Source organism: Epinephelus fuscoguttatus, linkage group LG9 (genome assembly GCF_011397635.1).
Source record: "Epinephelus fuscoguttatus linkage group LG9, E.fuscoguttatus.final_Chr_v1".
In the NCBI taxonomy this organism is placed as follows: domain Eukaryota; kingdom Metazoa; phylum Chordata; class Actinopteri; order Perciformes; family Serranidae; genus Epinephelus; species Epinephelus fuscoguttatus.
In genome coordinates, this window is record NC_064760.1 from 18,118,516 (window position 1) to 18,142,942 (window position 24,427).

The 24,427-nt window shown below is 41.7% G+C and overlaps 1 protein-coding gene across 3 annotated transcripts in view; it reads left to right on the forward strand.

The window, feature by feature from the left end:
* drp2 (dystrophin related protein 2) overlaps window positions 1-24,427 on the forward strand; it is a 201,141-nt gene that overhangs the window by 87,274 nt on the left and 89,440 nt on the right. For all 3 annotated transcript variants that reach the window (XM_049586080.1, XM_049586078.1, XM_049586079.1), the window contains exon 3: window positions 10,212-10,368. In XM_049586080.1, the coding sequence (XP_049442037.1) occupies window positions 10,212-10,368 (157 nt within the window). The remainder of the gene's footprint in view (window positions 1-10,211; window positions 10,369-24,427) is intronic.

Genomic DNA, 24,427 nt, shown 5'->3' on the forward strand with positions numbered 1-24,427 from the left:
CTATAGGGCAGGAGGGAACGGTGGTGGATGGGTCCAACAAACCCCGGACTTTCGCCTTGGAGACTAGCGTTTGCTTCCTGTATGAATGTAGAGCCATACCATTACCATTTTCTTTTTTTCTAAACTTGAACACCTGCTTTTGTTGACATGTCGGCATTGGTTGCGGTGTCCCAGATCGTTAACAGCAGATTCAGAAGGATGCCCATCACATAATCTGTTCACAGGAAAGGCCACAGACAAAGTGGTGATATGTGACAACTTGGGATGAGCACGCATTGCCAGTCTGTAAGTCAAAGTAGCCTTGGCCAAGATACTGAACCCCAGGGCTGTTCCAGCACTTCGAATGGTCGGAAGACTAGAAAGGCGCCATACAAGTGCAAGTCCATTATTATAAGGTATGATAAAATAAGATAATCCTTTATTTAACCCACAGCGGGGACATTTTCAATATAATACAGCAGCAGAGGGATAAGTGCAAACAGGAAGTATCAGTAGAAAAAATACAAAGCAATTCATAAATAAACTGTACAAAAACAAAGGGCAATATGATAACAATAATTTCTGATTGCTTGAGCATGCTAGAGTGAGTTCAGTTGGTCAGAGCTCCCTGTAAAGATGCCCTCTGGCTGTCTCTTTGATGTGTTTTTCTTCTGATCTTAACATTTCCCTAACCTTAACCAAATTATTTAGTATTATTACTACATAAGTGATGCTTTTTTTACATGTTTAAACACAACAGCTCTGTCAACTAGTCCAATGTGACATGATAAAAGTGGTGTGGTATTATTTTAAGATACATAGACTGCATTCGGTATTATCTGCCTTTCAAAGTTTCTATGCGCTCCCTCGATGTGGTTTCACAATACAATGCAATGCAATGCAACCACTATGCAACACAACAGAAAGCCTGGCTCTACTTCTTTCTCTTTCAACATATCGCTGAACCCTCTACATCACGAAACCTGAACCTAATCTTAACAAACTATCTCAGAGTGACAACATGACACAATAAATGTATTGCATCTTAATCTACTTTGATTTAAGCCTTTCACAGTGTAGCATCCCTAGAGATTAAAAACATACGCATACACACCTTTGAATACATACGCTTTCAACTAAATGCAGTACTGCTGTGTCAACGTGGCCCATCACACACCCTCGCACTATTTCCAGCTCTCGCAACATCTCTGCAATTGAGAGAGGAATAGACGGAAAGAAAGAGTGGGGGAAGAAAGGAGATAGGAACGGGGCTGTGCTCAAAGCTTCTGTGGGCCCCGAGGCAACACACTAGCTAGCTTCTCTCTCCTAAAACAGCAGAAACACTGCTCCTATCTCCTATGCATTAATTAATCATCGAACCAAGCACTAAGCCTCCCTCTGTAATCTCTCTGACTGATTGGGGAGTTGGATTTCTGTTTGACCATGTTATTTACTTTGGATATCAACTGTCAAGAAATGTGGGGATACAACAGTAATTACTATGCAACAGAGTTTCCAAACTGCAGGATGAACTGTGAGTTACACTGAATACAAAACTCAAGGTTTGCTAAACAGGAACTTCGTGTTTACTCCCAAAATATTGTGATTCTTATCCACAGCTACCGACAGTGTTAAGCTGATAGCGGTTCAGTGTCATCCTCAAGGACACGCTGATGTTGATTGATACATGAATCTGTGTATTCACACTTGTAACAAAAAGGTTGGTTTCGCTCTGCGTGTATTATCTCGTCTGATTCCTTTGCTTGAAGCTAATCCAGGAAATGAAAAAGTCTGCAATCTTTATTATGACAATACCTGCTATTTTCTCAGTTTAGACTGTCTCATCATGTGTTCCCTGTCTTTCAATCTTGACGCTGTTGTCTGTGATGCCAGCAGATGACTGTATGTAGAGTGTGTCCTGTGTCGAGGACAACACAGGAAGCAGTCACACAGCATCCCATTTGTCCATTTGTAATGATTTATTGCTGGCGTTGTCATCAAGCCTGTGGGCTGTTATTGAGCAGCCTGAGATAGGGACACACACACACACACACACACCCGCACACACAAACAAAACATAAACACATTTTTGTTTGAGGTAATTTGGCCCTCTAGTTATTCTCAGACTGCCTTGTTGTCAAAGATATAATTCAAACTGACACCAAAGAGGACTTAAAGGTTCAGTGTGTAGGATTTAGGGGGATATGTTGGCAGAAATAGAATATAGTATAATAAGTATGTGTTCTTTTGTGTATAATGACCTGAAAATAAGCATTGTTGTGTTTTGGCTACCTTAGAATGGGGGATTTATACATAGAGAGAGCGGGTCCTTGTCCATGGAGATCACTGTGTTGCACTACCATGTTTCTACAGTAGCCCAGAATTGACAAACAAAACACTGGTTCTAGATGACGCCATTCTCGTTTTTGCGTCAGCCCCTGTGATTAGTAGCCACTATGCAACGGGCAACATTGGTTTAAATCACCTGGCCTGTTTGTTTTGGAGAGGAAGAGACCTCTGTGGATAATTTGGCTTAGGGCTGGGCGATATGGACATAAATTCATATCTTGCTATTTACAGGCTGAACAAAGAATACTGACCGAATCTTAACCAGGAGACGTTTCAGCTTGTTGTAATCAGTAATTCTCACAGCTAGAAGCCGCTAATCCTACACACTGTTCCCTTAACTATTCCCTTAAAGAATTTATCCCACCTCTTAGTGAACTGAAGGTGCACAACACATATTTGTAGACTTGTGAAAATCTTCACTGATACATTGACATTCCCTTATCTTAAAGGTGAAGTCTTGTGATATTTTATATTTCTCTTATTACCATAAAATCCCATTACAAAACCTCATGATCCCACTTACAGTTATTGTTTGTGTATTCAAAGCCTGATATGATTCATTCCTCTATGACACAGTTTGTGGACAACAATGGAGCTCTATTAAAAACAAATCAATGAGCCACTCTTTTTTTGCACTGGGTGTCATGTTTCTTCATTAAGCTGAATTTGAACACTGTTGTTGATTTTCACTTTCCCTGCTGCTGTAAATACTCACTAGCATCTGAATCCTTATCTGAAAACAGAGCCAACAGACGCACTGTATTGTTACAAGACATACAGTATCTGCATACGTTAGGCTCCTGACTCTGTGGGAGTTTTCTGATGTGGTCGTCTGTGGAAAATTACTGCCCACCCCTGGACTAATGCTTTTATACCTCCACGCCAGTGACTGCCAGAGGCATAGGCGTTATGTTTTCCAGTTGTCTTTCCATTCTGAGATACTCAATATCTCAGGAACACCTTGATGGAATTTTTTTTAAATTTTAACACCCACTTGAACTCAAGAATGGACTGATTAGATTTTAGTGGGCAAAAGTGTCTGTGACCTTAGAAAACACGTTTTTGGCCCTAACTCGGGAACAGAAGATACAGCGTTGGTGACAATAATCTTGGGTGCCCAACTTGTAACTGTGCTGATTGTATAAATGTTCTGTGCTGCCAGGTTGAAGATGTGTGTGAAGCATCCATGTTTGCCCAAAAAATACACTTAATGCCTTTTATTAAAATCCTTTAAAGACTCCCCTACATATATATTACATGAGTCTGGACATACATGGATGTAAACTGTAACTTGATTGGTTGGTGGTGGCATAAAACCACAAGGGTAATTGTAGTTTATATAACAAAGCATCAAATCTCTATGTGTAATGCAAAAAGGGCTGCTTGTAGTAATGAACCCAAAGATAATATTCACTCAACTCTGCAGTTCCTCTCAGCTCTATGGTCCGTTTTAGCATCTTTCAGCTCATTGTTTTGGGGTTTTCTGACCTGCAGCTTTACTGTTTTGATTTATTTTCACTGCCCATATGACTGTTGTTTTAATATGCATCAGGCAGCTGTTTCAGTCAAAAGGCTCTAATATATATAATAAATACAGCGCACATTATTTGGGGTGGATATCCTTTAAAAATGTTTTGATACCGGTACTAATGCAAGTTCAATCAGGAGAGCCAGAAGATTTAACAGAAGTCTTTGGTGCTTGGACACCAGAGGGAGATATTTTGTGAGGGGCAAGGGGCATCTGAGCGGCAGCAGGATAAATCCCCCCATGGAGTCTGGACACTGGTGGTGGTGGCTGATGACTGCTGACTGCAGAGGCAGATGAGGCTGATGAATCTGTGAAGGCTACGTGGTGATGGGAGGTGGAGGCCATGCACGACTGCACCAAGAAAGAACTACAGCAGAGAAAGAACCATATTTAAAATGAGGAGCAGTAAGATGATAGGCTGACAGAGAAGGTGTGTCGCTGTGCTGTTGGTTGATTGTGAATCAGCTGATGACTCAATTGACAGACCCAGACAATGACACCAAGAGATAATGAGTGAGTGAATGGTAGGGTGAGGAAGAAACTTAGAGCCTATCCATGAAAAGTGTCATCTGTCTGACTGAACTTTTGCTAAAGCTTCATTACCCATAAAGTGGTACCAGTAGTGCTAGATTTGATTTTTTTCTTCTCCATCATGTGATAGGAAGCATTCAGTTACATAAAATGCCACCAGACACCACATGTGTAGAGCATAAACATACTTCTGAATGTTTTAGTGGCATCGCGGCACACTGATCTCCGTCAAATACACCACGCTTGACTATACCACATCACAAAGTGCAGCTGCTGCAGTAGTTGGCCAGTCACACATCGCATTAAATCTGCGAGCAAAAACCATACAAATAATGATTTTTTTTCTAGATCTGAATTCTGACAGGATAGACAGCAGGTATCCTTTGACTGGAGATGTTTCAATACTACTTGATACTAGGTTATTTTAGTCGATACATTTATGATATCAAGTACTAATACCCAGCTTCACACACTACCAACCCAGCACCAAATACCATAAAGAAAAAGTTGGTGATCAGCTGATAAACATAGTGGAGCTTTTAGCAGCTAAAGACGCCAACACAGAGCGAAAAGAGAACAAAAAATGGACTTACATTTACAATATTGCCAAAACATTACTTCAAATAACGATTAATGTTGCTAAAGTTCTGAGGATTTGCAAATAGGCAGCCATTTGCTAACAAATTAACAATATTAATTTAAGGTGATAATGTGCCAGTGTTGTGTTTACAGCTTGTTGCTCTGGCCCAAAGTGGCCAAAAAATCAATTAATGCTTGTTTAATTCAAATTATTTTTCACAAAGACAGAGGAGCACACACACACCCTACCTATTTCCTCTCTCCTGTCTTCACACACACACTCAAAACCCCTGGCATCTCCTAATCTAACGCAGCAGAGCTCGGCCCATAAATAGCACTTAAATTGATATCATGATGTTTCCACTGGAGATAAAATAGCTTCAGTCAGCCTGCTATACTGGCAAACCTTTAGCCTGGCCTCCCTACAGCTTAGCAGGGCGAGAGTTGTTCTTGGCAGCACCCGCCATGTGACGACGTTTCCATTACAGCACAGGCAGTGCGCTATTTGTCTCACCCTCTGTGTGTGTAATGGAAGCAGCAGTGATGGGTGAGTGTACTGTGAGCTGTGTGTGTGTGTGTGTTTGTGTATGAGTGTGTGAATGGGAGGTCTGCCGTCTGGTTTGAAGCATTTTGATGCTTCTCTTCAGAAGTGCCAGGGTCATCCTTTGATGGATGGCCTTATTTAGACGTATCTGAGGTCTGGAATAGCTCTGATTTGAGTCAGAAACCTCTCTCCATTCATGCTTTGTGTGTGTGTGTGTTGTATTTATGTGTGCATTCACACCTGTTATGGACTGAGAGCTGGTTCCTCAGGGGCCACATAAAAACAGTCCCTCTCTGATTCAATTACCACAGTAAGCAAGAGCTGGAGGGGCAACAGGAGGCCAGGGGACAGCACGGTCTGCTTCACACAGGCTTCCTGACACGGGGTTGAACAAAGAGGCCTATCAATTCTGAAATGTGCACTTACAAGCTTGATTTCACCTTTCTGTCTTTTTCCCCTTAAAGTCTCAAAGCTTTTTTCCCCACATGCCTCCTGCAACCAGCATCTCGGTGACACCTAATCCCTCATGTGTCAGAACTCATCTGTGCCAAAATTCAGTTTCCAGGAAATGGCCCTACAGTTCTTTTTAGTCGATAACATGACATTTGGTGCAGGCCGTGAGCATTTCCTTGGACTCCTTATTTGCTGTTAACCTTTTATGTTTTGCAGAATTGTGATGATTGTGTTTGACTGCATTCAGATTTAGAAATCTTAAAGTGTTCCTCTAGCTTCACTCGTGCTTTCATCTAAATATCACTCCAATTACATTTTTGCAGTGTTCCCCCTCATTTATAGTCGCGAGCAGTGACACTTAAGACTGTTTCTCTTTCTGACTCTTGCACTCGCTCCCACTCATCATCTCTGATGTGTGGCAAATTGTGATGTGCAGGAATAATGATATTTGAGTGCCGGCTTCTGGTGTGTAATTGAAACACAGGGGCGCTTTCACACCGCCCTCCCTTCTTCCTCCTCCCCTCTAGTGCCAGCTGTGCCACTGATACAGGAGCAGTGGTTCTCTCAGACGTCTCTCATGCTGTCGGCAGGTGGCAAGCAGATAAATGCTGTTATTTGTTGCTGGTTTACTCCAACAAACCACAGCAGCACTAACCTGTGTCTGTGTTTTTCACCTTGTTGTGCATGTGTCACAGCATATAGACTGTGTGCTCTCTGTGACTGACAGCCTTGTAATTTTAAGATATATTGTCCTGTATTAGGACATAGTATTTTGGGGTTATGAGAATACATGGTTCAGCTCAGATGTCACCCAATTCTGCATATTCTTGCTTATACTTCACCCCCTAAATGACTATTTGTGTATCGATTACTCACCTTGTGTTACGTGAAATTTCTTCTCGCACACCTCCAGTGAATTAAGAATCCAAAAAAGGAGAAAATTTGTAATACATTGAAGTCATGGGTTCTGCATTTAACAACATTTAAACTATATCAAAACATTAGGGGTGTAACAATACATATATTTGTATTTGAAGCCGTTTGGTATGAGGCTTTTGGGTCAGTACACATTACAAACTGAATGATTCTTTGAACCAATCCTATTACATTTGGAAAATAAGGTATACAGCTTCAACTGAGTGAAATATAATGTTCTCAGTGCCACTGCGCCCAATAAGGCAACCCACACAACGTAACCTAAACATTCTACTCCAGGGAGACATGTTGGTAGTCATGCTATCACTAAGCTAGCTCATTGCAAGATGGTTGATAACGCCATTACCTGACCAGTAATAGAAGATCCTCCGATGACCTACAGGTCTGGCATTTGGAGCCAGTTTGGTTTCACTTGAATTATAAGCACAATGGTAAGAGAGTGGTGGAGAAAGAAACAACGATGTGTATATCTGCTACATGACAGTGGGTTACATCAGTTGGAATACTTCAAACATGTCAACTCATTTATGCAGACATCATCCTAATGCAGCTAGATGAAAACAAGGAGCAACACAAACACTAGAAGCTAACGTCATCCCCACAGCATTTAGGCACAATAACTGATTCAAACAGAGCAAAAGAAATCTTTGCAGGGATTGGTAACGTTTCATTTACAGTCACAGATATGAGACCATAGTCTGCAGTGGAAAACCTAGGCTTTAAATTTGGCTTTGGTGTTTTAAAGGGTTAGTTCGGATTCACGATAACAAGTCTCACAATAACAACTACTGATAGAGGCATAGGTAGACCTGCAACTCCTGTGTTCTCAGAGGTAAAATTACTGTTTTTGTGAATGGAGTCTGGCTTTGAAGTGAGCATAAACATGCTTTTCTTTTAGTTCAGTTCTCTGACATAAAGTGTTATCTGCTTGGATAGTTGAATGTGGCTTCCTATAACTTCAGTTCATCCAAAAAAATCTCAGTTTTTGGATTTTCCATTCACTGGATGCATTGGAGAAAAACAATGTCAAACGGTCAGGGGGGTGAGGTATTCCTCTAAGTTATTCACTCTCATACAGCACATAGTGTATACAGTTTAACATGATATCAGTGGCAGATTTAGGGCTCAGACTTCTTATCATCAATGGATTTATGATTTCAGAGAGAGGTAGACAAAAGCAGCTTCTCATTTCTAGTCAGCCACAGCAGATTTTGTCATCTGCAACTGTTACTTGCAGATTTTATCAGCGGTAATTAACCAACATTAGCTCCGTGGGAGGTTTGAAAATGTGACTAGTGATGAGAATGACTAGTTTAAAACAATAACCCTGCAAATGGTCTTCATGCAGGAATTTTTGGCTGCTGTTTGTGAACAGTATTTCCAGTCAGAGTGAAAGTCAGCCCCAGCTTTGTCCCCTTAGCATTTCACCTCGCTATATTAGCATTTTTTCGGCCCTTTGTTCCCAATTGTTTTTAGCTTCCTTTTGAATAAGTGCTGTTTACTGTCAGGCATCTGGTTGCTACCTTTTTATAAAGTCCTGACCTCACATGTGTGCTGTGCTCAGGAAACTCCAAAGTAAGATGAAAATAAGAAAGTCTAGGCAGAGGGCAGACACACACTTCTTCTGGGTCATGAGGATGATTAAAAGGGACTGCTTTTGTCTGAGTGAATACATTGTTTTTTAAGAAAATCCCGCATAGTTCTGTTTAAATATGTACATGAAAGACTGAGGCTAAAGCAACATGTACCAGACAAATAGTCTGAGTCCTCACCAGTTATGAGCCATGTAGATGTGAGAACAATGAAACCACATTTTTATTGCATTGCAGTATAGAGCTAGTTAGACCCAATGATTGTGATATGGAAAAATGTCAGATCAGACTGTTACTTAATTCTTACATAACCTTGTTTGGCTGCTTAGCTCATATATTTAAACGAGCGAAGCAGAGGTTAGAGTTATGCTTTATAATTCATATCTTCAAGCGGTATGTTTCAGTTTTAATGAGAAACGAGAAAGGGGCTTTGATGTGGACTAACGGATGTGTTTGGGAAACTTAATGCTCATGCAGATTTCTCAGGTAGTGTGTTAGGCTGCGTCTGCTTAAGTGTAAGAGCAGGACAGAGCTGCTAATGTTATGCTGGCCCCAAGCTAGAGGACATTTGGGTCCGACTTGCCCCTCCCGACAATTGCAGGGTTGTTCCCGATTCAAGGCTGGTCTGAACAGATTTCTGCCAAAATGATCCTGTAGTGTGAGGAGTTACAGATATAATCTTAATGTTACTGACTGAATCAGAGTCTTCCTGATTTCTAATAACTTGAAATCCTGTTGGACTGAGCAGAAGCCTGCAATAGCCAGTGAGAGCGAGCTGACCAGGAAGTGTCACCAGCACATTTGAGACTAACAATAAAACTTTATTTCCAGCTCACCTCCATCTTGTGCTGCACATGTAAGCCATGCTGATTCTCAATTCCACCTTTTTCCTCTCTTTTTTTGTTTTTTGTTTTTCGCTGCAAAAAAATTAGCACACACAAGTGCAGTCAGCTGACAGCAACATGTCACCTCCATGATTGATTTTTTTTTTTTTTTTTGGTTCTGAAATGACATTTGATCACACAACAGCGAGTGAAACGCCAAGTCTGAGTCCTGACTGAATTGTCAGCCCCATTGAGAGCAGTGCCACTGATTGCGGACAAACCAATTGGCACAAACAGCTGTCAATCATGACGTCAAACCCTTGAACAAACATCAGGGTGATAACAACTACATAAAATGACAGAAACCATCTTTGCAAAAAAATTATTTGACATATACTTTGATATCTTTTACTTTTGACTTTACCGGCCCATCTGCTAACATGGAGGGGGCGGGGTTTATGACCTTCACTGCAGCCAGCAACCAGGTGGCGATTGAGATATTTTGGCTTCACTTTTTGAGAGCTGTCTTATCGTCCATTTTTATATACGGTCTGTGTTCTGCATGATGATACAGTTGCCCAAATTAAGGACGGTGCAGACTAAAGAGGCGATTAAGGTCCTGTGCAAAACACTGTTAAATAGGACATGAATGCTTCAAGATGTTTCTTATTTGATTTAAAAAGAAATGTGAAAACCATGCATCGTCACTGGATTGCAATAGAAGGTTTAAATTTTACATCTTAAGATGAAGTTTTCAGTTTTGGATGCCCACATTCTGGATAGTGGGAGGCTGTGACCAAATATAATCTGCAGTATTTAGCTGTTCTGGTAGAGAATGTTTCTGTTTGCTGAGCTAACTCGCGTGTGTGTGTGTCTGTGTGTGTGTGTGTTGGCAGGGTGCGGCTAGAGGCCTTCTCCGACAACAGCGGGAAGCTGCAGCTCTCTCTGCAGGAGATCATAGAATGGCTGACAGCCAAGGACGAGGAGCTGTCGGAGCAGCTGCCCATAGGAGGCGACGTGGGGGCCGTCCAGCACCAGAGGGAGTTCCACCAGGTATTGTAGACCGTGATACCTTTTTAGTGCAAATAATTTCACATCCTGTACAAATACTGATAGAGTCTTTAGTCTGCACAAGAGGAAATTAATCTCCATGGTATGTCTGTTGGAAAATCAGACATGTACTCACTACTCAGATAAATTGAGTCCATAGAGACATAAAAACAGACAGTGTGGCAGAGGAGGCAGGACTCGTGCTACAGTACAGAGTGCCCTTTACAGTCCTATTTCTGCTTCTATATGGGAGCAGTGTGAGAAATAGATTGGGGGTGTGCCCTGGGTCATGTGCTGTGATCTGTGCAATGTGATGGCTCTGTCATTGAGATGTGAGAGGCTGGAGGTGAGGAGGCCAGTGATCTTAGAAAGCAGTGTGTGTTGCGGGTGGTAAGTGGATGGACTTGTTGTTGCTGTAGACGTTTAACATAGTAAAGAAACACAAGGATTAGTGGGGTATTATTGGTTGTCTGCTTTTTCAGGGGAGTTTGCAGATAACAGAGTCTTGGCTGGCATCTTTTGTAGATATAACAGATATTGATCAAAGCTGAGGTTATTGTCCAGCCTGAGCCAATAGTAAACAAGATTATTTTCTCCAGGTTCAGCTGTCATTGTTACCATTTGATGGAGGCGGGGTTTTGTGCACTGCACTGTTTGTGTTGAGAGTGCAAAGGACCAGTGCTAACATGTAGTGCAAATACAAATACAGTGGTTTATTGAATGCTCAAATAAACATGATTTTAAAGACACCACTGAGTAAAACATAGATTTAACAAGCTCTAATCCTGTGCTTCTGTGTAAGTTTTGTCTTGTTATATGTTAAATATATGTTTAAAAAATCATTTTTGAGTATTTCATTTTAAAGCTGTAGCGTGGAGCTTCTATCTCCCCCCTCTGGCAATGAAAGTAATTACGCAAACGCAATCGACGTGTGCGTATGAGGTACGCCTGCGGGTGAACTTGCTGCATCTCCTCTGCCCTCAGGAGTGCTCCTTTCAATTTCCCCTGTGCCAGTATTCTAACTTTATTACTTTGTTTGAACACTTTTTTTTTAACTGGAGCATCCACTCCAGAAACTGTTCTTAGATACTTGTTAGGATTTTCAGCCTTAGATTCTGCCATACTCTTAGTTGCTGCTCCATTGATATGGCCTTACCCCTCTTCCTGCCCCTTTTAGCTCTGTTTTTTTTTTCATAACACATCACTTCCGGAGCATCAGTGCGGAGCAGTCGCCACAGCCAACCAACATCACAACTCTGGTGTACTGCAAAATACAGAGAGCTTTCTTTTGCAGCTTAATCAGCATTGTATGAACTTGTTTGACAAGGGCTTGAACGTAAAAGATGTTCATTTCTATATGAAAGTCCTGCACTAGCTTTAAAATCTATCTTTTCCAATGCTGTAAAACATAGAAACAGTTTTAGTTTTCTCCAGGGTCTCTTGGGTAAGCATTTCAAGTCACATGACCCCAGATAATGCCACTGTAGCTGCAGTTTCGCTGTTACTTTAAGGAAGTTAGCAATAGATTTGTACTCAGTTGACTTTACTGAACTAGGGCTGCAACTAACAGTTATTTTCAGAGATTAATCTGTTGATTAATTTCATGATTAAACAACTATTTGGCCTATAAAACATCAGAAAATGGTAGAACATGGTGTCATGAAATGTGTTGTCAGACCAACAGATTTTCCATTTACCTCAATGCAAGGCTGGAAAAACTAGACTATTACCTTGGTAAACATTTTACTGATGAGTTTATGGTCTCAGTCGCTAGTTTCAAGTCTTCTTCAATACAGCATGATGTTCATTTTGTAAATGATGGTCCCATTTCGAGTAAAATAGCCAATAAAGTAGGGTATGCTTTGGGGCATGGCTACCTTGTGATTGACAGGTTACTACCAAGATGGCGACAAACGAAATGTCAAACTCGAGGCTTCAAAACAGGAGTCTAAAAACCAATGAGTGACGTCATAGTGGCTACGTCTCCTTCTTCTATACAGTCTATGATTGCAACTCCAGACTGAGCAATAAGGCAGTAGACAGTTTTTATTTGACAAGACATTTATCTGAGTTCAAAGACTGTGTGTTTCAGAGTCAAGCCAGTGTTTCCCATACATTGACGAGACTATGGCAGCCCACCATAGTTTAATTTCCCCCGCCATAGTCTCCAAAAATCGGCCAGATATAAAATGCCTCTGGTAAATGAACAACACTCTGTAGTGCACCGGCTGGAGCGCCGTCAAAAATAGACCTGGCCGGTATTTTTAGTGGAGCGCCAAGCCGCTTCTAGGCTGCGGCTATTAGCGCTGCGGCGCTTCTGGTGGAGCAGCTTATATTGACTTGAATGGCCGTGTTTAGCTCCAGCTCGGCCAGCTCGCGCACGCGACGGATCCAGTGGGTTGCCATAAATGGGTCTGTCCCAGAGGCATTCAACTACCAGAGGGCTTTTGAATTCTTCTTTTTGAAGCTGTGTAAAATGCTCTGATTCAGGGTGCCGTACTTGCAAATCGTGAGGGAGGGAAGCAGTAATTTGTGTCTGTTTGTGTGTAATTAATTTGAGTCTTACCTTTTGTTTTCTTTTCGTATTGCGTATTTTGTATTGTTTTGCGTATCTGTAACTGTGTTTGTGAGTGAGAGAGAGTTTTAAAAGAATATTTTGTCTGCACATGATTTAAAATCATAAAATAGCCCTGCAGAGGCAGATCAGTACATTAGTCATTTTTCTTTTGATTACTGAAATGTTAAACCACTAATCCTTAGCCATATTTTAAGTGTAACCCTTCACCATAACATACCACTAGTGTTTTTATCAGTAAAAATCAGGGCTGGACTGGCATTTTTGGTCATGGCGGCCCACTATGATTGGTGATATGCCATACGTACACACTACGCTGTTACCAAAATTAAAATAAATCTCAGTTGTACCCTACGTGCCCTGGAAGAGAGTACCAAGGCTAGAAAATCAATGTGCTCATTCACTTCTCATATATCCATCAGTGGTTTATCCATCAGTGTAGTTAGTAGGCTACGCACATAGACGTTGGAACTAGGGGTGCGGGGATTTAAACCCGACATTTTTCAATAAGTTGGCTATTATAATTGAGAGTATTAAACCACAATTCTTGTTATTTGAATGACAGAAATATCGGATCTTAATGAATGGCGCAACACGGAAGCATGATTATGTAATAAAACAGGTGTTTATTTTAGGATCCAGGTGGTGAAGGGCTGTGCGTGCACAATGTCCCAACAGGGGACAGCCCTCCATTCTGAAACCTGCCATTCCGAAACACCCCCACTCCGAAATTGATTTCAAGTCCATATGGAGTTTCCTGCATCAAACACTGCTGCCCGCTCTCTGGCTGCACTCGCACAATTCTGAAACTCGCTGTAGGCTACTACAAAAGCTTGAAATGAACGTTCAACTCATTGTTTTTTATTGAAAATATGTCATTGTCTTCATTTATGATGTATAATTTCACTAGCAGCAAACACATTTAAAGGAGACGCTTGTCAAGTTTTTTATACGTGCGCTGTCTGGTGCTGAAATCCCCGCTGCAGCCGCCGCTCCTGCTGACAGCAGACCGGGGGAGAAAAAAAAGACATTTCTTTGCTCTGTGCTTTCAGAAAATAACCAGGGTTAGGGGAAGAAAGACCAACAGTCTGTACAGCAGTCCCACTGTGTTTGCCAGGGCATATCAGGCTGTGTGATTATGCGCAAAGTTTTGTTTAACGCATTGGAGCAATTTCATACAATTTCGGACATTTAAAGTGATAAACTAATTTCAATTCAACATGGTCATTTGCTTAGAAGATTCAGCTGAAGCATAATGAGTGTTATATGTCATTAAGATGAAGTATTTGCTTGTTTTGTGGTTAATTATGCACATGATCTGTTTGACTCCATCATGCGTCCCTGTAGACATGGGCAAAAGGGTCAATGCGCAGCCTCCGTTTACTTTGCGTCCTCTCGTTCATTCAAACTTTGTAAACACGGTTGGCATATTCTGCCATCATAACTTGGCTGTCAGAATTCACCAGATTGATGCCTTTAAATCAAATATATACAAAATACAAAAACACGCCCCCGGACGCCCCCGGACCCCCCTAGAAGGTTCGGACCCCCCGCCGTAGTCTCCAGAAATCCTGTGGGAAACACTGCAAGCATTTGGCCACCCTGTGAAATATATATATATTTAGTTATTAAACCAGGCAAACTGGCTCCATTCTTATTCACAGCACAGTGGCCTGGAGGATTGGTTGTAGCAGGACAAAGGGCAACACACTCAGACACACAATTTGCACAGTTCAGCCATAATTTAATAAAACTCAGCAACTCTTTGTTAAGTAAATCAAGGTGTTGATCAACACTGAACCACATAAGGATTAGCTGCTCCACCTCAGTTTTCATCTCTTTCTGATGGCGATCAGCCAACGGTGAAGGCTACAAACAAGCATTTTATCGCATATTTTATCTCAGTTATGATAAGCTGATAGGATTGGCAGCCTTTTTAACATTTTATTTTTTACAATATAAAAGTTCAAGGCTTGAGGAAACATCAGTAAGAGTTGCTGACAGTGGAGTGAGCCACCTCCTCCTCCTCCTGTCAGATAATTCCTCCATGGTTCAGTGATTTGAACTGGCTTGTAAATCCCTTCAAGGGCTTGTGTGGATAGAAGGGCACACAAGCTCACAAACTCAGAGACTGAGACCTTATTGATCATGGCACAAATCAGTGCTTGTTTATCTTTCCAATAAATATTTTCATTCTCATATTTGAGGGCAGGAGAACCAGTACTTGGCTTAAAACCCTGGCTCATACTTTGACGTCTGCAGGACACGGTCAGGCGACACGAGTTTTCCATCTCAGGAAGACGGACCAAAAAAATAATTGCAACATACGTCAGACTTGTAGGGAAATTAAGAATGATACAGGAACTGATCAAACAGGACATCAAGAGTTTCTGTCGATGTATGGAATAAGATTATATAAATTATGAAATATAGTTCCTTGCACGTTATTCTAATTTAGCCAGTTTCCTATGTCAGTGTGACAGACGTGTAAGTGCTATGCAGTGTGCAGAGATCAGTGTTCTGAGCGTACTGTATGTGCAGGATGTTTATACATGGCTCATATCTCATTATCGTTGTCTCCTCCAGTCTCTTCCCCATCTTCATCGCTCACTACAGTGAAATGAGGTGCTTTTGCCTCGTGGGGATGCTTCTTTTCTCTTGAAAGTCTCTGCACACCCACACAAGTGTATTCCATTATTTTTTGGCTGATTAAACCTCTTTTTAGGTTAAAGTTGGTTTGGGAATGTGATGGGATTTTGCAAAGGACACCAAACTTAAGGTGTGAATTTTTTCTTCTATCTTCAGGTGCAACAAACTAACATGAGGTGAGATGTTGGTCAAGCAAGTGTTAAATGCCCACACAGTCAGAGGACAGTGGCAGAGGAAGTACAGTATTCAGATACTTTACTGAAGTAGAAGTAGTTATGCTGCACTGTAAAATACTCTGTTACAAGTAAAAGTCCTGCACTGAAAACGTCACTGAAGTAAAAGTATCCAAGTACCATCGGTATGATGTACTTAAAATATTGCAAGTAAAAGTAGTAAATGCAGAAAAATGTCCCCTGTTACTGTTCTGTTAATCTGTCGTGGCGACCAACCAATCAGAGCCAAGGAGTCTTTGACCAGAACCAAGAGACATGATCACTCCATTTTTAGTTTCTTTACACTTAACTGGCTCCCAGTGTGTTTGAGAATAGATTTTAAGATTTAACTGATTACTTTTACGGCTCCTTATGGTCTCTCTCCCAGCTATATCTAGTTTCATACATGCCAGGACGCACTTCGTCCTCGGGCAGAGGTCTTTTGTATGTTCCAGAGGTCGGGCTCCGAGGCTTTGGAACTATCTGCCCAGGACATCAGGTTGGCCGTGTCAGTGATCTCAGTTTTTAATTAATTTAAACTGTCTTTTATTTCCCAAGTTTTTATATACTAAATTGTTTCATTAGTTCTTTTAAAAGTTGGTGTTTTCATATCTCGTCTGTTGTAGTTATTGACATGTAACACATTTTGTGACTCTGTTGTGAAAATCGCTTTATAAATAAAGACTAGTCTATACCCATTGAGTGCACAGTTGCCCACGTACAGTTTCACATGGTGTGTGTTTGGGATACAGGTCATAGGAAATTGTAGATTAGTCAATAGTCAACTGAACCCATTAAGAAGAGCAATGTATTCAGACAGAGTTTTTGTGAATTTGATAGTATGATTGCAGCCACAGTGATCGGTTGCATTTTAGCCATTTTTAAGCATTTTTCTGTTGTTATAGCGCCACCCAGTTGCCAGTTAGAGTTAAATTTCTCCAGTCACCTTGAGGCGTCCTGTTCTACATATCTACCAAGTGTAGTAAAAATAGATATGGCAGTTAGGCCTAGATAAGAAATTAGCTCTCTAGCGCCCCCATGTTGTCTGATGGGGTCAATAATGGAGGGGTCCCCTCAGATTATGTGTGGTCATATGCCTACAAAGTTGCGTGGTGTTCGGTGAAACCCTTGAGATGTTATACACCTTTATGTGATGAGCCACGCCCTCTGCAATATTCATTGCCTTATAGAAGCTCAGTTTTAGTAAGTTTTCCAACTTTTGCCAAGAGGGAACTTTAGATATTGGTCCCTAGATTATATTCACCGAGTTTCATGGAGATGGGTCAAACTTCCTAGGAAGAGATCGATTTTTAAGTGTTCAAAATTCAAAATGGCAGAAAATATGTATAACCGGAAGGTATGGGTTCCTGAGGCACATTTGTTCTTCACGAGGAGAGGCATCTCTGTGCAAAGTTTCATGTCTCTATGACATATGGGGCATGAGATATGCCCATTCAAAGTTTGCAATTTCAGTCGGTTGCTATAGCACCCCCCTTTGGCCAATTGATGTAATATTGCTTCATTCACATTCTCCCATGACCCTCTACCACTGTGCCAAATTTCACATGGATTGACCAAGTCAGTGAGGAGAAAAACGTGGAACAGACACACAGACAGACACACAGACAGAGTTTTCGTCATTATATAGTAAGATTGTTATTATTATTTAATGCAGATGTCAATCATGTCGATCACTGCTTGTGAACTGTGGACAAATTGTCAAACTAGGCAGCGCTGATCAAATATGAATAAGGATTCTGTTACTGCATTGCTTATTTCTCACCTCAAATGTTTTCAAAAACATTTTTTAGTGTACTGTTTAGCTGTAAAATGAGAAAGTTTACTCAGGCTGGTGGGTGGTGCGTGGTGCTTCGCCTGACTGTTTCCAACATGGCAGCCAGGTTACAAACATTCTATTTTACAGCTAAACAGTACACTATGTTTCTGAAAACATTTGAGGAGAGAAACAGCAAATGCAGTAACATGTACTGTTTCATATCCATATTACTGCGGTAAGGCCATCAGAAGCACCACAAGGCAACAGAATAGGCAGAGGAATATGATTTTTTTTTCACTGATTATAATTCTCATATTGCACTTTTTGGATATAGTGACAGTTTCAGCAAATATACCAAAAGTTTTTTTAATAAAAAAAAATGACCATCTGCAGCTATACTGTCAGCCAATAAATGTGTGGACTGTACGTGTGTAGGGTCTCGGAGGCTCTCAACCTCGCTACAGCCTCTGGTCCTGGTAGTATTAAATACATATATATATATATATATATATATACTCAAGCTCTTTTTTATCAGACTTCCCTAATTTAGCAAGCTGACAGAATAATTGGAGAGAGTTTCAATATTATGTCAGTAGCTTCTATTTTATTGGGCAGATCAAAAGAGAATAAATGACTTTCCTGTGTGTTAAAGACACCCACTGGTGGGATGATAACAAAAATCCCAGGATGTCTTTAAGGCAGGAAAGTCTCTCTACTGAAATCTTTTTTAATTGACGTGTTATATAGCCCCGTGCACGCTGTGTTGGGGGAGACTCTCATAAAGTTGGCATAGACAGGAGTTGCCCAGCAGGCAGATGTGTGTGTGTGTGTGTGTGTGTGTGTGTGTGTGTGTGTGTGTGTGTGTGGCTGTCTTACCGTTAGTCATACAGATTGTTGGCCTGCTCAAAAATAGCTCCACACAACAAGCAGAATCGAATGCAGTAACTGAAGTCATAACAGAGGTAAAGCTTTTGATTGTTATTTCTTGGAATAAAACAACATTGAGCTGTCATGAGTTTTATATCGAGGAAACAATAAAGATTCAAATGAAGGCTCTAAAATGTACCTGAAGGTGTGTGTGAAGGGTAGAACCGTTAAAATTTATGCTCTTTGGATTCTGACTCCTGTGTGACAAGAAGTATCGGGAGAAACGCCACCTGGGATGCTCAGGATGTTCTTTCATTTCCCAGTAAATCACCTTAGTTGTGGGTGATGTATCTCAAGACCTGGAACTGGCTCTCTCTCTCTCTCACACACACACACACACACACACACACACACACACACACACAAATATACACACATATACAGTAGCCTACATTCACACACACACACTCGTAATTGGTTCTGTAAGTACAGCAGAGTTTCCCTTTCCACCCTCTTTCCAATTTTCTGTGCTGTCAGTTTGTGCAGTGTTTCTGAAAGGCGACTTGTATTGACAGTGAGAGGTTTGTGGCTCCTGTTTAATCCCACTCTGACTCCCACCTCGACTGTTGCACTGTGGAATCAGCCTCCCAATTAACAGGACAATGGAGGAACAACACTCGCACTTCCACACAATCTTGCAGTTGCTTCTGTCCCCCTTCCTTTCCCTCTTAATTTCTCCTTACCATCCCTCTGTTGTCACACACCCTGTCTGCTTTTCATGCTTTAAATGTGCAATGTGTAATGTCTGGCCACTTCCTCAGAAGAAATTTGGAGTAGCATCTCACTGGTCTACTACTGGGTCTGTACAGTCTAAATTTACAGTCCTCAGTTACTAAAGGAAGCCAATTACGAGCTAACAGGAAGGCAAGAATACTCAAATTTGGCTAAACGTTTTGGAATTCTGAGAGCAAATAACACTGCTATCTTATGGTCACGTGTAGCGTTGGCCTGTAGTTTACGTTATAGCTCTCTCACAAGTGCCTCTCACAAGAGCTAGCTCAAAGTTCACACAGATTAATATTAACTACATTTACGTTCATAGTTAACAAATTGAGTTTTGAACTAAGTTCACAGTCCTCCAGAAATGAACTAGTTCATGTCCTCCATTTTTGTATATAAAGTAACAACTTGTGATCATCACTCATTCACAGATATTTCCAAAGACTGGTCAGATGTTTCAACTCCATGTGTCGTTTCAAATTCGTTGCCGTTAAAGCTGATGTTTGGAGTTGTTTTTTCAGACCAGGCAAGCAAAATAAATGTGAGCTCATGCGTAGCTCATTCAGCAGTAACCGCTAGTAATGCTGCCCAGAACCAACAGCGTTGCTGTGGAAACATTGTGCCCACCCTCCGGTCTCCCCTCAGATTGACCTAGTGAGTAAGGGGCTCAATTTTGGCTGCAAAGCCCTGTTTAGTATTGTTAACTATGTTATCGCTGTTAGCTCTGTTAGCACCGTTAGCAGTGTCAACACAGCTAATGCTGCTGAAGCTGCTAACGGTGCTAGAGGGGTTTTGTGGCTCAAAATGAAGCCCCTTAACCACTGGGGCTTCCTGAGCAGCGACTAGAGGATGGTTACCATGTTTCTGCAACAGCCACATCCTGGTAGTGGGACGACATTACCAGGGGTATTTCCTGAGTAACTGGAGCTGCTAGCTAGCTCCTTTCCAACCCAGGTGGTGCACAGTGCAGAGCAGCACATTATATTAATGCAGCCAGCCTGATGTCTGTCAGCAAAGCCAACAGAAAATAAAATAAAGGGCAGTTTACGTCACCACCTAAGTGGATGGAGCTCTGAAATGTGGCGCTAAAGCTCATTGAGTCAGTGGAGCTCCGGGCTAAAAGGAAAGACCTATTGTATGTCACATCTTGTGCATGTTTTGTTTTGTTTTTCATTAACCAGTTAGTCACCACTTAATGAGTGTCTAGCTATCGAAAGCAAAGTCAACTAAGAGTGGTATACCTAGTTGGAATCTGTAACTTTTTAGTTTGTTCATAAACATTCTTAAATAGCCATATGAACTGGATTCAGCAGCACCAATAGCTGCGTTGTCTGCTGGTGTTAAGCCGGCATAACGGACGCTGTAAAAAACGAGCGTTGTTAACTGTAGCTAGAGTGAGGTTAATAAGTTTTCAAAAATTTGCAATTTTAATGAACTTGCTCTTTTAGCACATTCATGCACTGCTACACTGCTTTTAGCTCAGCTGTTGCAAAACCATAGTAGCTTGAAAACAGCTGGATCAGACCCAAACATTGACACCATTTGGAATGTTTTTTGGTATGTTTTGTGTTGTTATTAGTTGCATTAAAAATACATTTTGCCAAATAGCCAGCGACTTACCTGTCTAAAGTTTTACGAGTTCAGCATCAAACTTCATCTCTTTACTCGCCAAGAGCTGTTTCTAGCCGTGCAAAGCCACACCAATGCCTACTCTTGTTTTTCTTTTTATATCACTTCTTTTCTTTGCCAGCAGCAGTGGTTTCTTGCTGGTAGCAGGTGTTTAAGATGTAATAAACGTGGTTTGCCAAATTCTTCAGCCATCTTTTGCATTATGAAAAGTTATGTGTTTTAAAACGAAAATGACTGTGAATGTAGCCTTTGTGTTTACTGTGCCAGTAACCAGGGGCTGTACTCTTTCTTTCGTATTCTCATGTTGGACTGGGGGCAGACTGGACATTGCAGTGACTCACTTTCACCTCTCGAGGTTCAAGTGGTATTACAGGACAGGATGGGCTGGGGCTAGCTGGTTAGCATGCTAATTTCAGTTGATACCTCTACAACACAATACATAGACGCCCTTGACAAAACATCAACACTGTTACTTCTTCACTGTATGTTGATAATGTTTATTTCTTGAATTTTTTTAACCTAAAATTGTGGCTGTACCTTGCACACACAAACTGCAGTACATGTTCTCTCTTTCCACAGCCAACCCTCCAACACTGCATAAGCCGAAAAAAAAATTCACTAAGTCATTCATAGGATTCACTGTTGAACATGCCTCCTCTCCTCTCCTCTTCCTCTTCCTCTCTCAAAATGTTCCATTTTCAGCACAGCACGCCTTTATAATCTGAGATGCCTCGGCTTCCCGAGCGTCTGGTCGCTCTAAAACTTTTCCGACAAAGCAGAGAGGGAAATTGCATCCCAGTTTTCTATGGAGAATTAAAGCGTTTTAAGAAATGTGAATTATTGATCTTAAGTGGATTTATTCTGATGTCGTTTTTGTGTGTGGGAAGAGCTCTCTCTCTGCTGCGTTTGTGTGTGTGTGTGCGCATTTGCATGCGTATTGGTTTGTTAGCATGTTTACTGTTTGTGTATTTGGGGTGTTGGTGGTGGGGGGTTTGAGTGGGAAGATTGAGGGTGTGTGTGTGTTGGGGAGTCGGGATAAGTGAGTGATTTCAGTGGATGGGAGGGATTTTGTGCGTCAGCTGCAGAATCTTCTCTGCGTCATGCAAGAGGGCAAATGAAATAAAAATTCATCCTCCTCTGTGTTCTCAGAAGCGCACTGAGAGGAACCGTCCAGAGGGAGGGGTAAAAGGAATGCCATCAACATGTTTAGACGAAATGAAGTCAATGAAGTCATTTCCTCCCCCTGACTTTTTCTACCCCATGCATTATGTATCTTAATCTGATCTGAAGGCTTCGCTCTTAATGTTCCTTCAACCAAAGATGAAGCCTCTGAGTGTGAAATTTAGCTGGAATTAAAGTTTTAACATGACAGCTGGCTCAGGGAATCCGTAGCTCAGCTCCTCTTTGGGCAGCAAAGCAGCTAAAGAGGGTATGGAGAGAATAAAGAGAGCAAGAGAGGATGAAAAGAGGGTAAAGGGAAGGGAAGGGAAAGGAAAGGAAGGAAACGAGGATGTAAGGAAGAAGAGGGAATTTGTTTCTGATTAGAGAAAGAGTGTGAAAGAGGAAGACAGCAGGTTTTTCTCCATGACCGTTGCAGTGGGAATCTTATCTCGCGCCACAGCTCCTCACCGTTACACACTTTTGCATGTTTGCTCGGTGCCGGCTGGTGTTTGCTGGTGTTTCGCCGGTTGTTATCAGGCCTGCCGTTTCTCTGGTCCTGAGGTTTTTCTAATAGGCACTGAAACACTGCTGCGCCGCACAACGCTGCTAATTCCAGCCAGTAATGTAGATTTTCAGCTGAAATTGTAATCTCTTCATAGCATAAGAGGATTGAGTACGCTGGCTTCACCTAAATAAATTACTTTGAAGAGAGCTGGCATTAATTCACACACCTTCAGTGTGTTTTATACAGAACAAAGATTAGTGTAGGAGAATGAAGAAGGTTGACACACTGGCTTTCTTAAAGGCCCTGGGGAAACTCTGGGTATCTGTGCAGTGGTGGAGTAAAGAGGTCTATACTGTGTGTGTGTGTGTGTGTGTGTGTGTGTGTGTGTGTGTGTGTGTGTTCTTGCATAAGGAGTGCTGTTAAATGTGGACCAGTGGAGCCGGGCTCTCCAGCTAATTGGCTGTTCTGTGTGTGGCGGCCAGCTGACCAGTGCTCCCAGTAGATTTAGTCTCCTATTGTGCCTTGGGCTCTCAGCACAAGCAGACAGCCGTGTAATTTCATGCAGTACTGCCAGTAGATTGTTGCTGAGTGTGTGTGTGTGTGTGTGTGTGTGTGTGTGTGTGTGTGTGTTCAATGATTCCTTTAGGCAACCCATGTATTTGCGTGTGTGTGTTTGGTGTAGCCTGAGTGTCAGACTGAAGCTCCCAGAACCTTCAGTCTGACATGGCTTCCATTGAAGGCGATTTACAAGGGGGAGGGAATTTGATTTTTTCCCTAACCAATCAGTAGAGATCAACGACTCACCCAGAATGTGACGTCATTAGTATCTATGCCCTGGGGGTGCCGAAAACAAGCAAGCATTGCCCGTTTAAAATGTCTCCATCATCGTGCACGCCCAGCTGCATCGTTGTTAAATCCAGTTTAGCAGCTTCCTTAATTTGGTCCTCCATTAACGTGAGTAGTGGCGAAATACCTTGATAGCATCGTTAATGTGGTCTGTAGGATCTGTAGCGGTCGCCATTGTTGCTATCCTCACCAGTTACCCACCGGCGTACAGCTTGACATCAGCGTGGCGCTTATTGGCTATTCGCTAGACCCCCGGTGTTCATTGGTCCGTCCATCGTTTGGACGAGATAAATCGCAAATTCATTGAAGTATGCCAGACCAGAGATGCAAGCCTACTCAGTTGAGTGGGCGGGGCCTATGGTCTGGAACCAGGCTATGTTTGGTGTCTTCTTAAATCGATCTAATTTAACTTTCAGATAAAGAAATAACACATTACTTTTCTTGCAAGTTAAAAGTTAAAATCATAGACAATAAAACACACCCCTGCTCAAATCAGTGAACTCATGAGTGCATTGATTTGAGCATTGATTAAAAGGATTATGCGGCTTTTGCAGCTGCTAAACCTGCACAAACAGGACAAAAAAAAAGGAGGGTAATTATCAGAGCACCTGCGAAGGGTGAAATGCACCTCTAACTGCGGTGCAAAGCAAATAGTGCCTTAGTTCTCCTGTGTTATTTGGACATATTTAGATTAGGTTATATGCTTACATTTAGCACAAAATTGTCACCTTTCTTTACAAATGAACTTCACTGCAATAACAGTCCAATTTAGAAAGATCAGCTCTTATCGTCACACACAGTTACCATAAAAATAATTGCTGTCTTCAGAGGGTTGGTGGTAACTGAAGCACATTTATAAAGGGGTGTCACGACCAGACTTTCCAGTGATCATGGCAGCAGTGATTGTACCCAGGTGAAGGTATCGTCATGCCAGTTTGACAGCATCCTCCTGGGCCCATTTGTTCTTGGTGTTGGTTTTGAAGAGGATCAAACTTTCAGTATGTGTTGTTCAATACTTTTGGTGGGATTGGGATACCTTTGATCATCCTGATCCCAGCAGA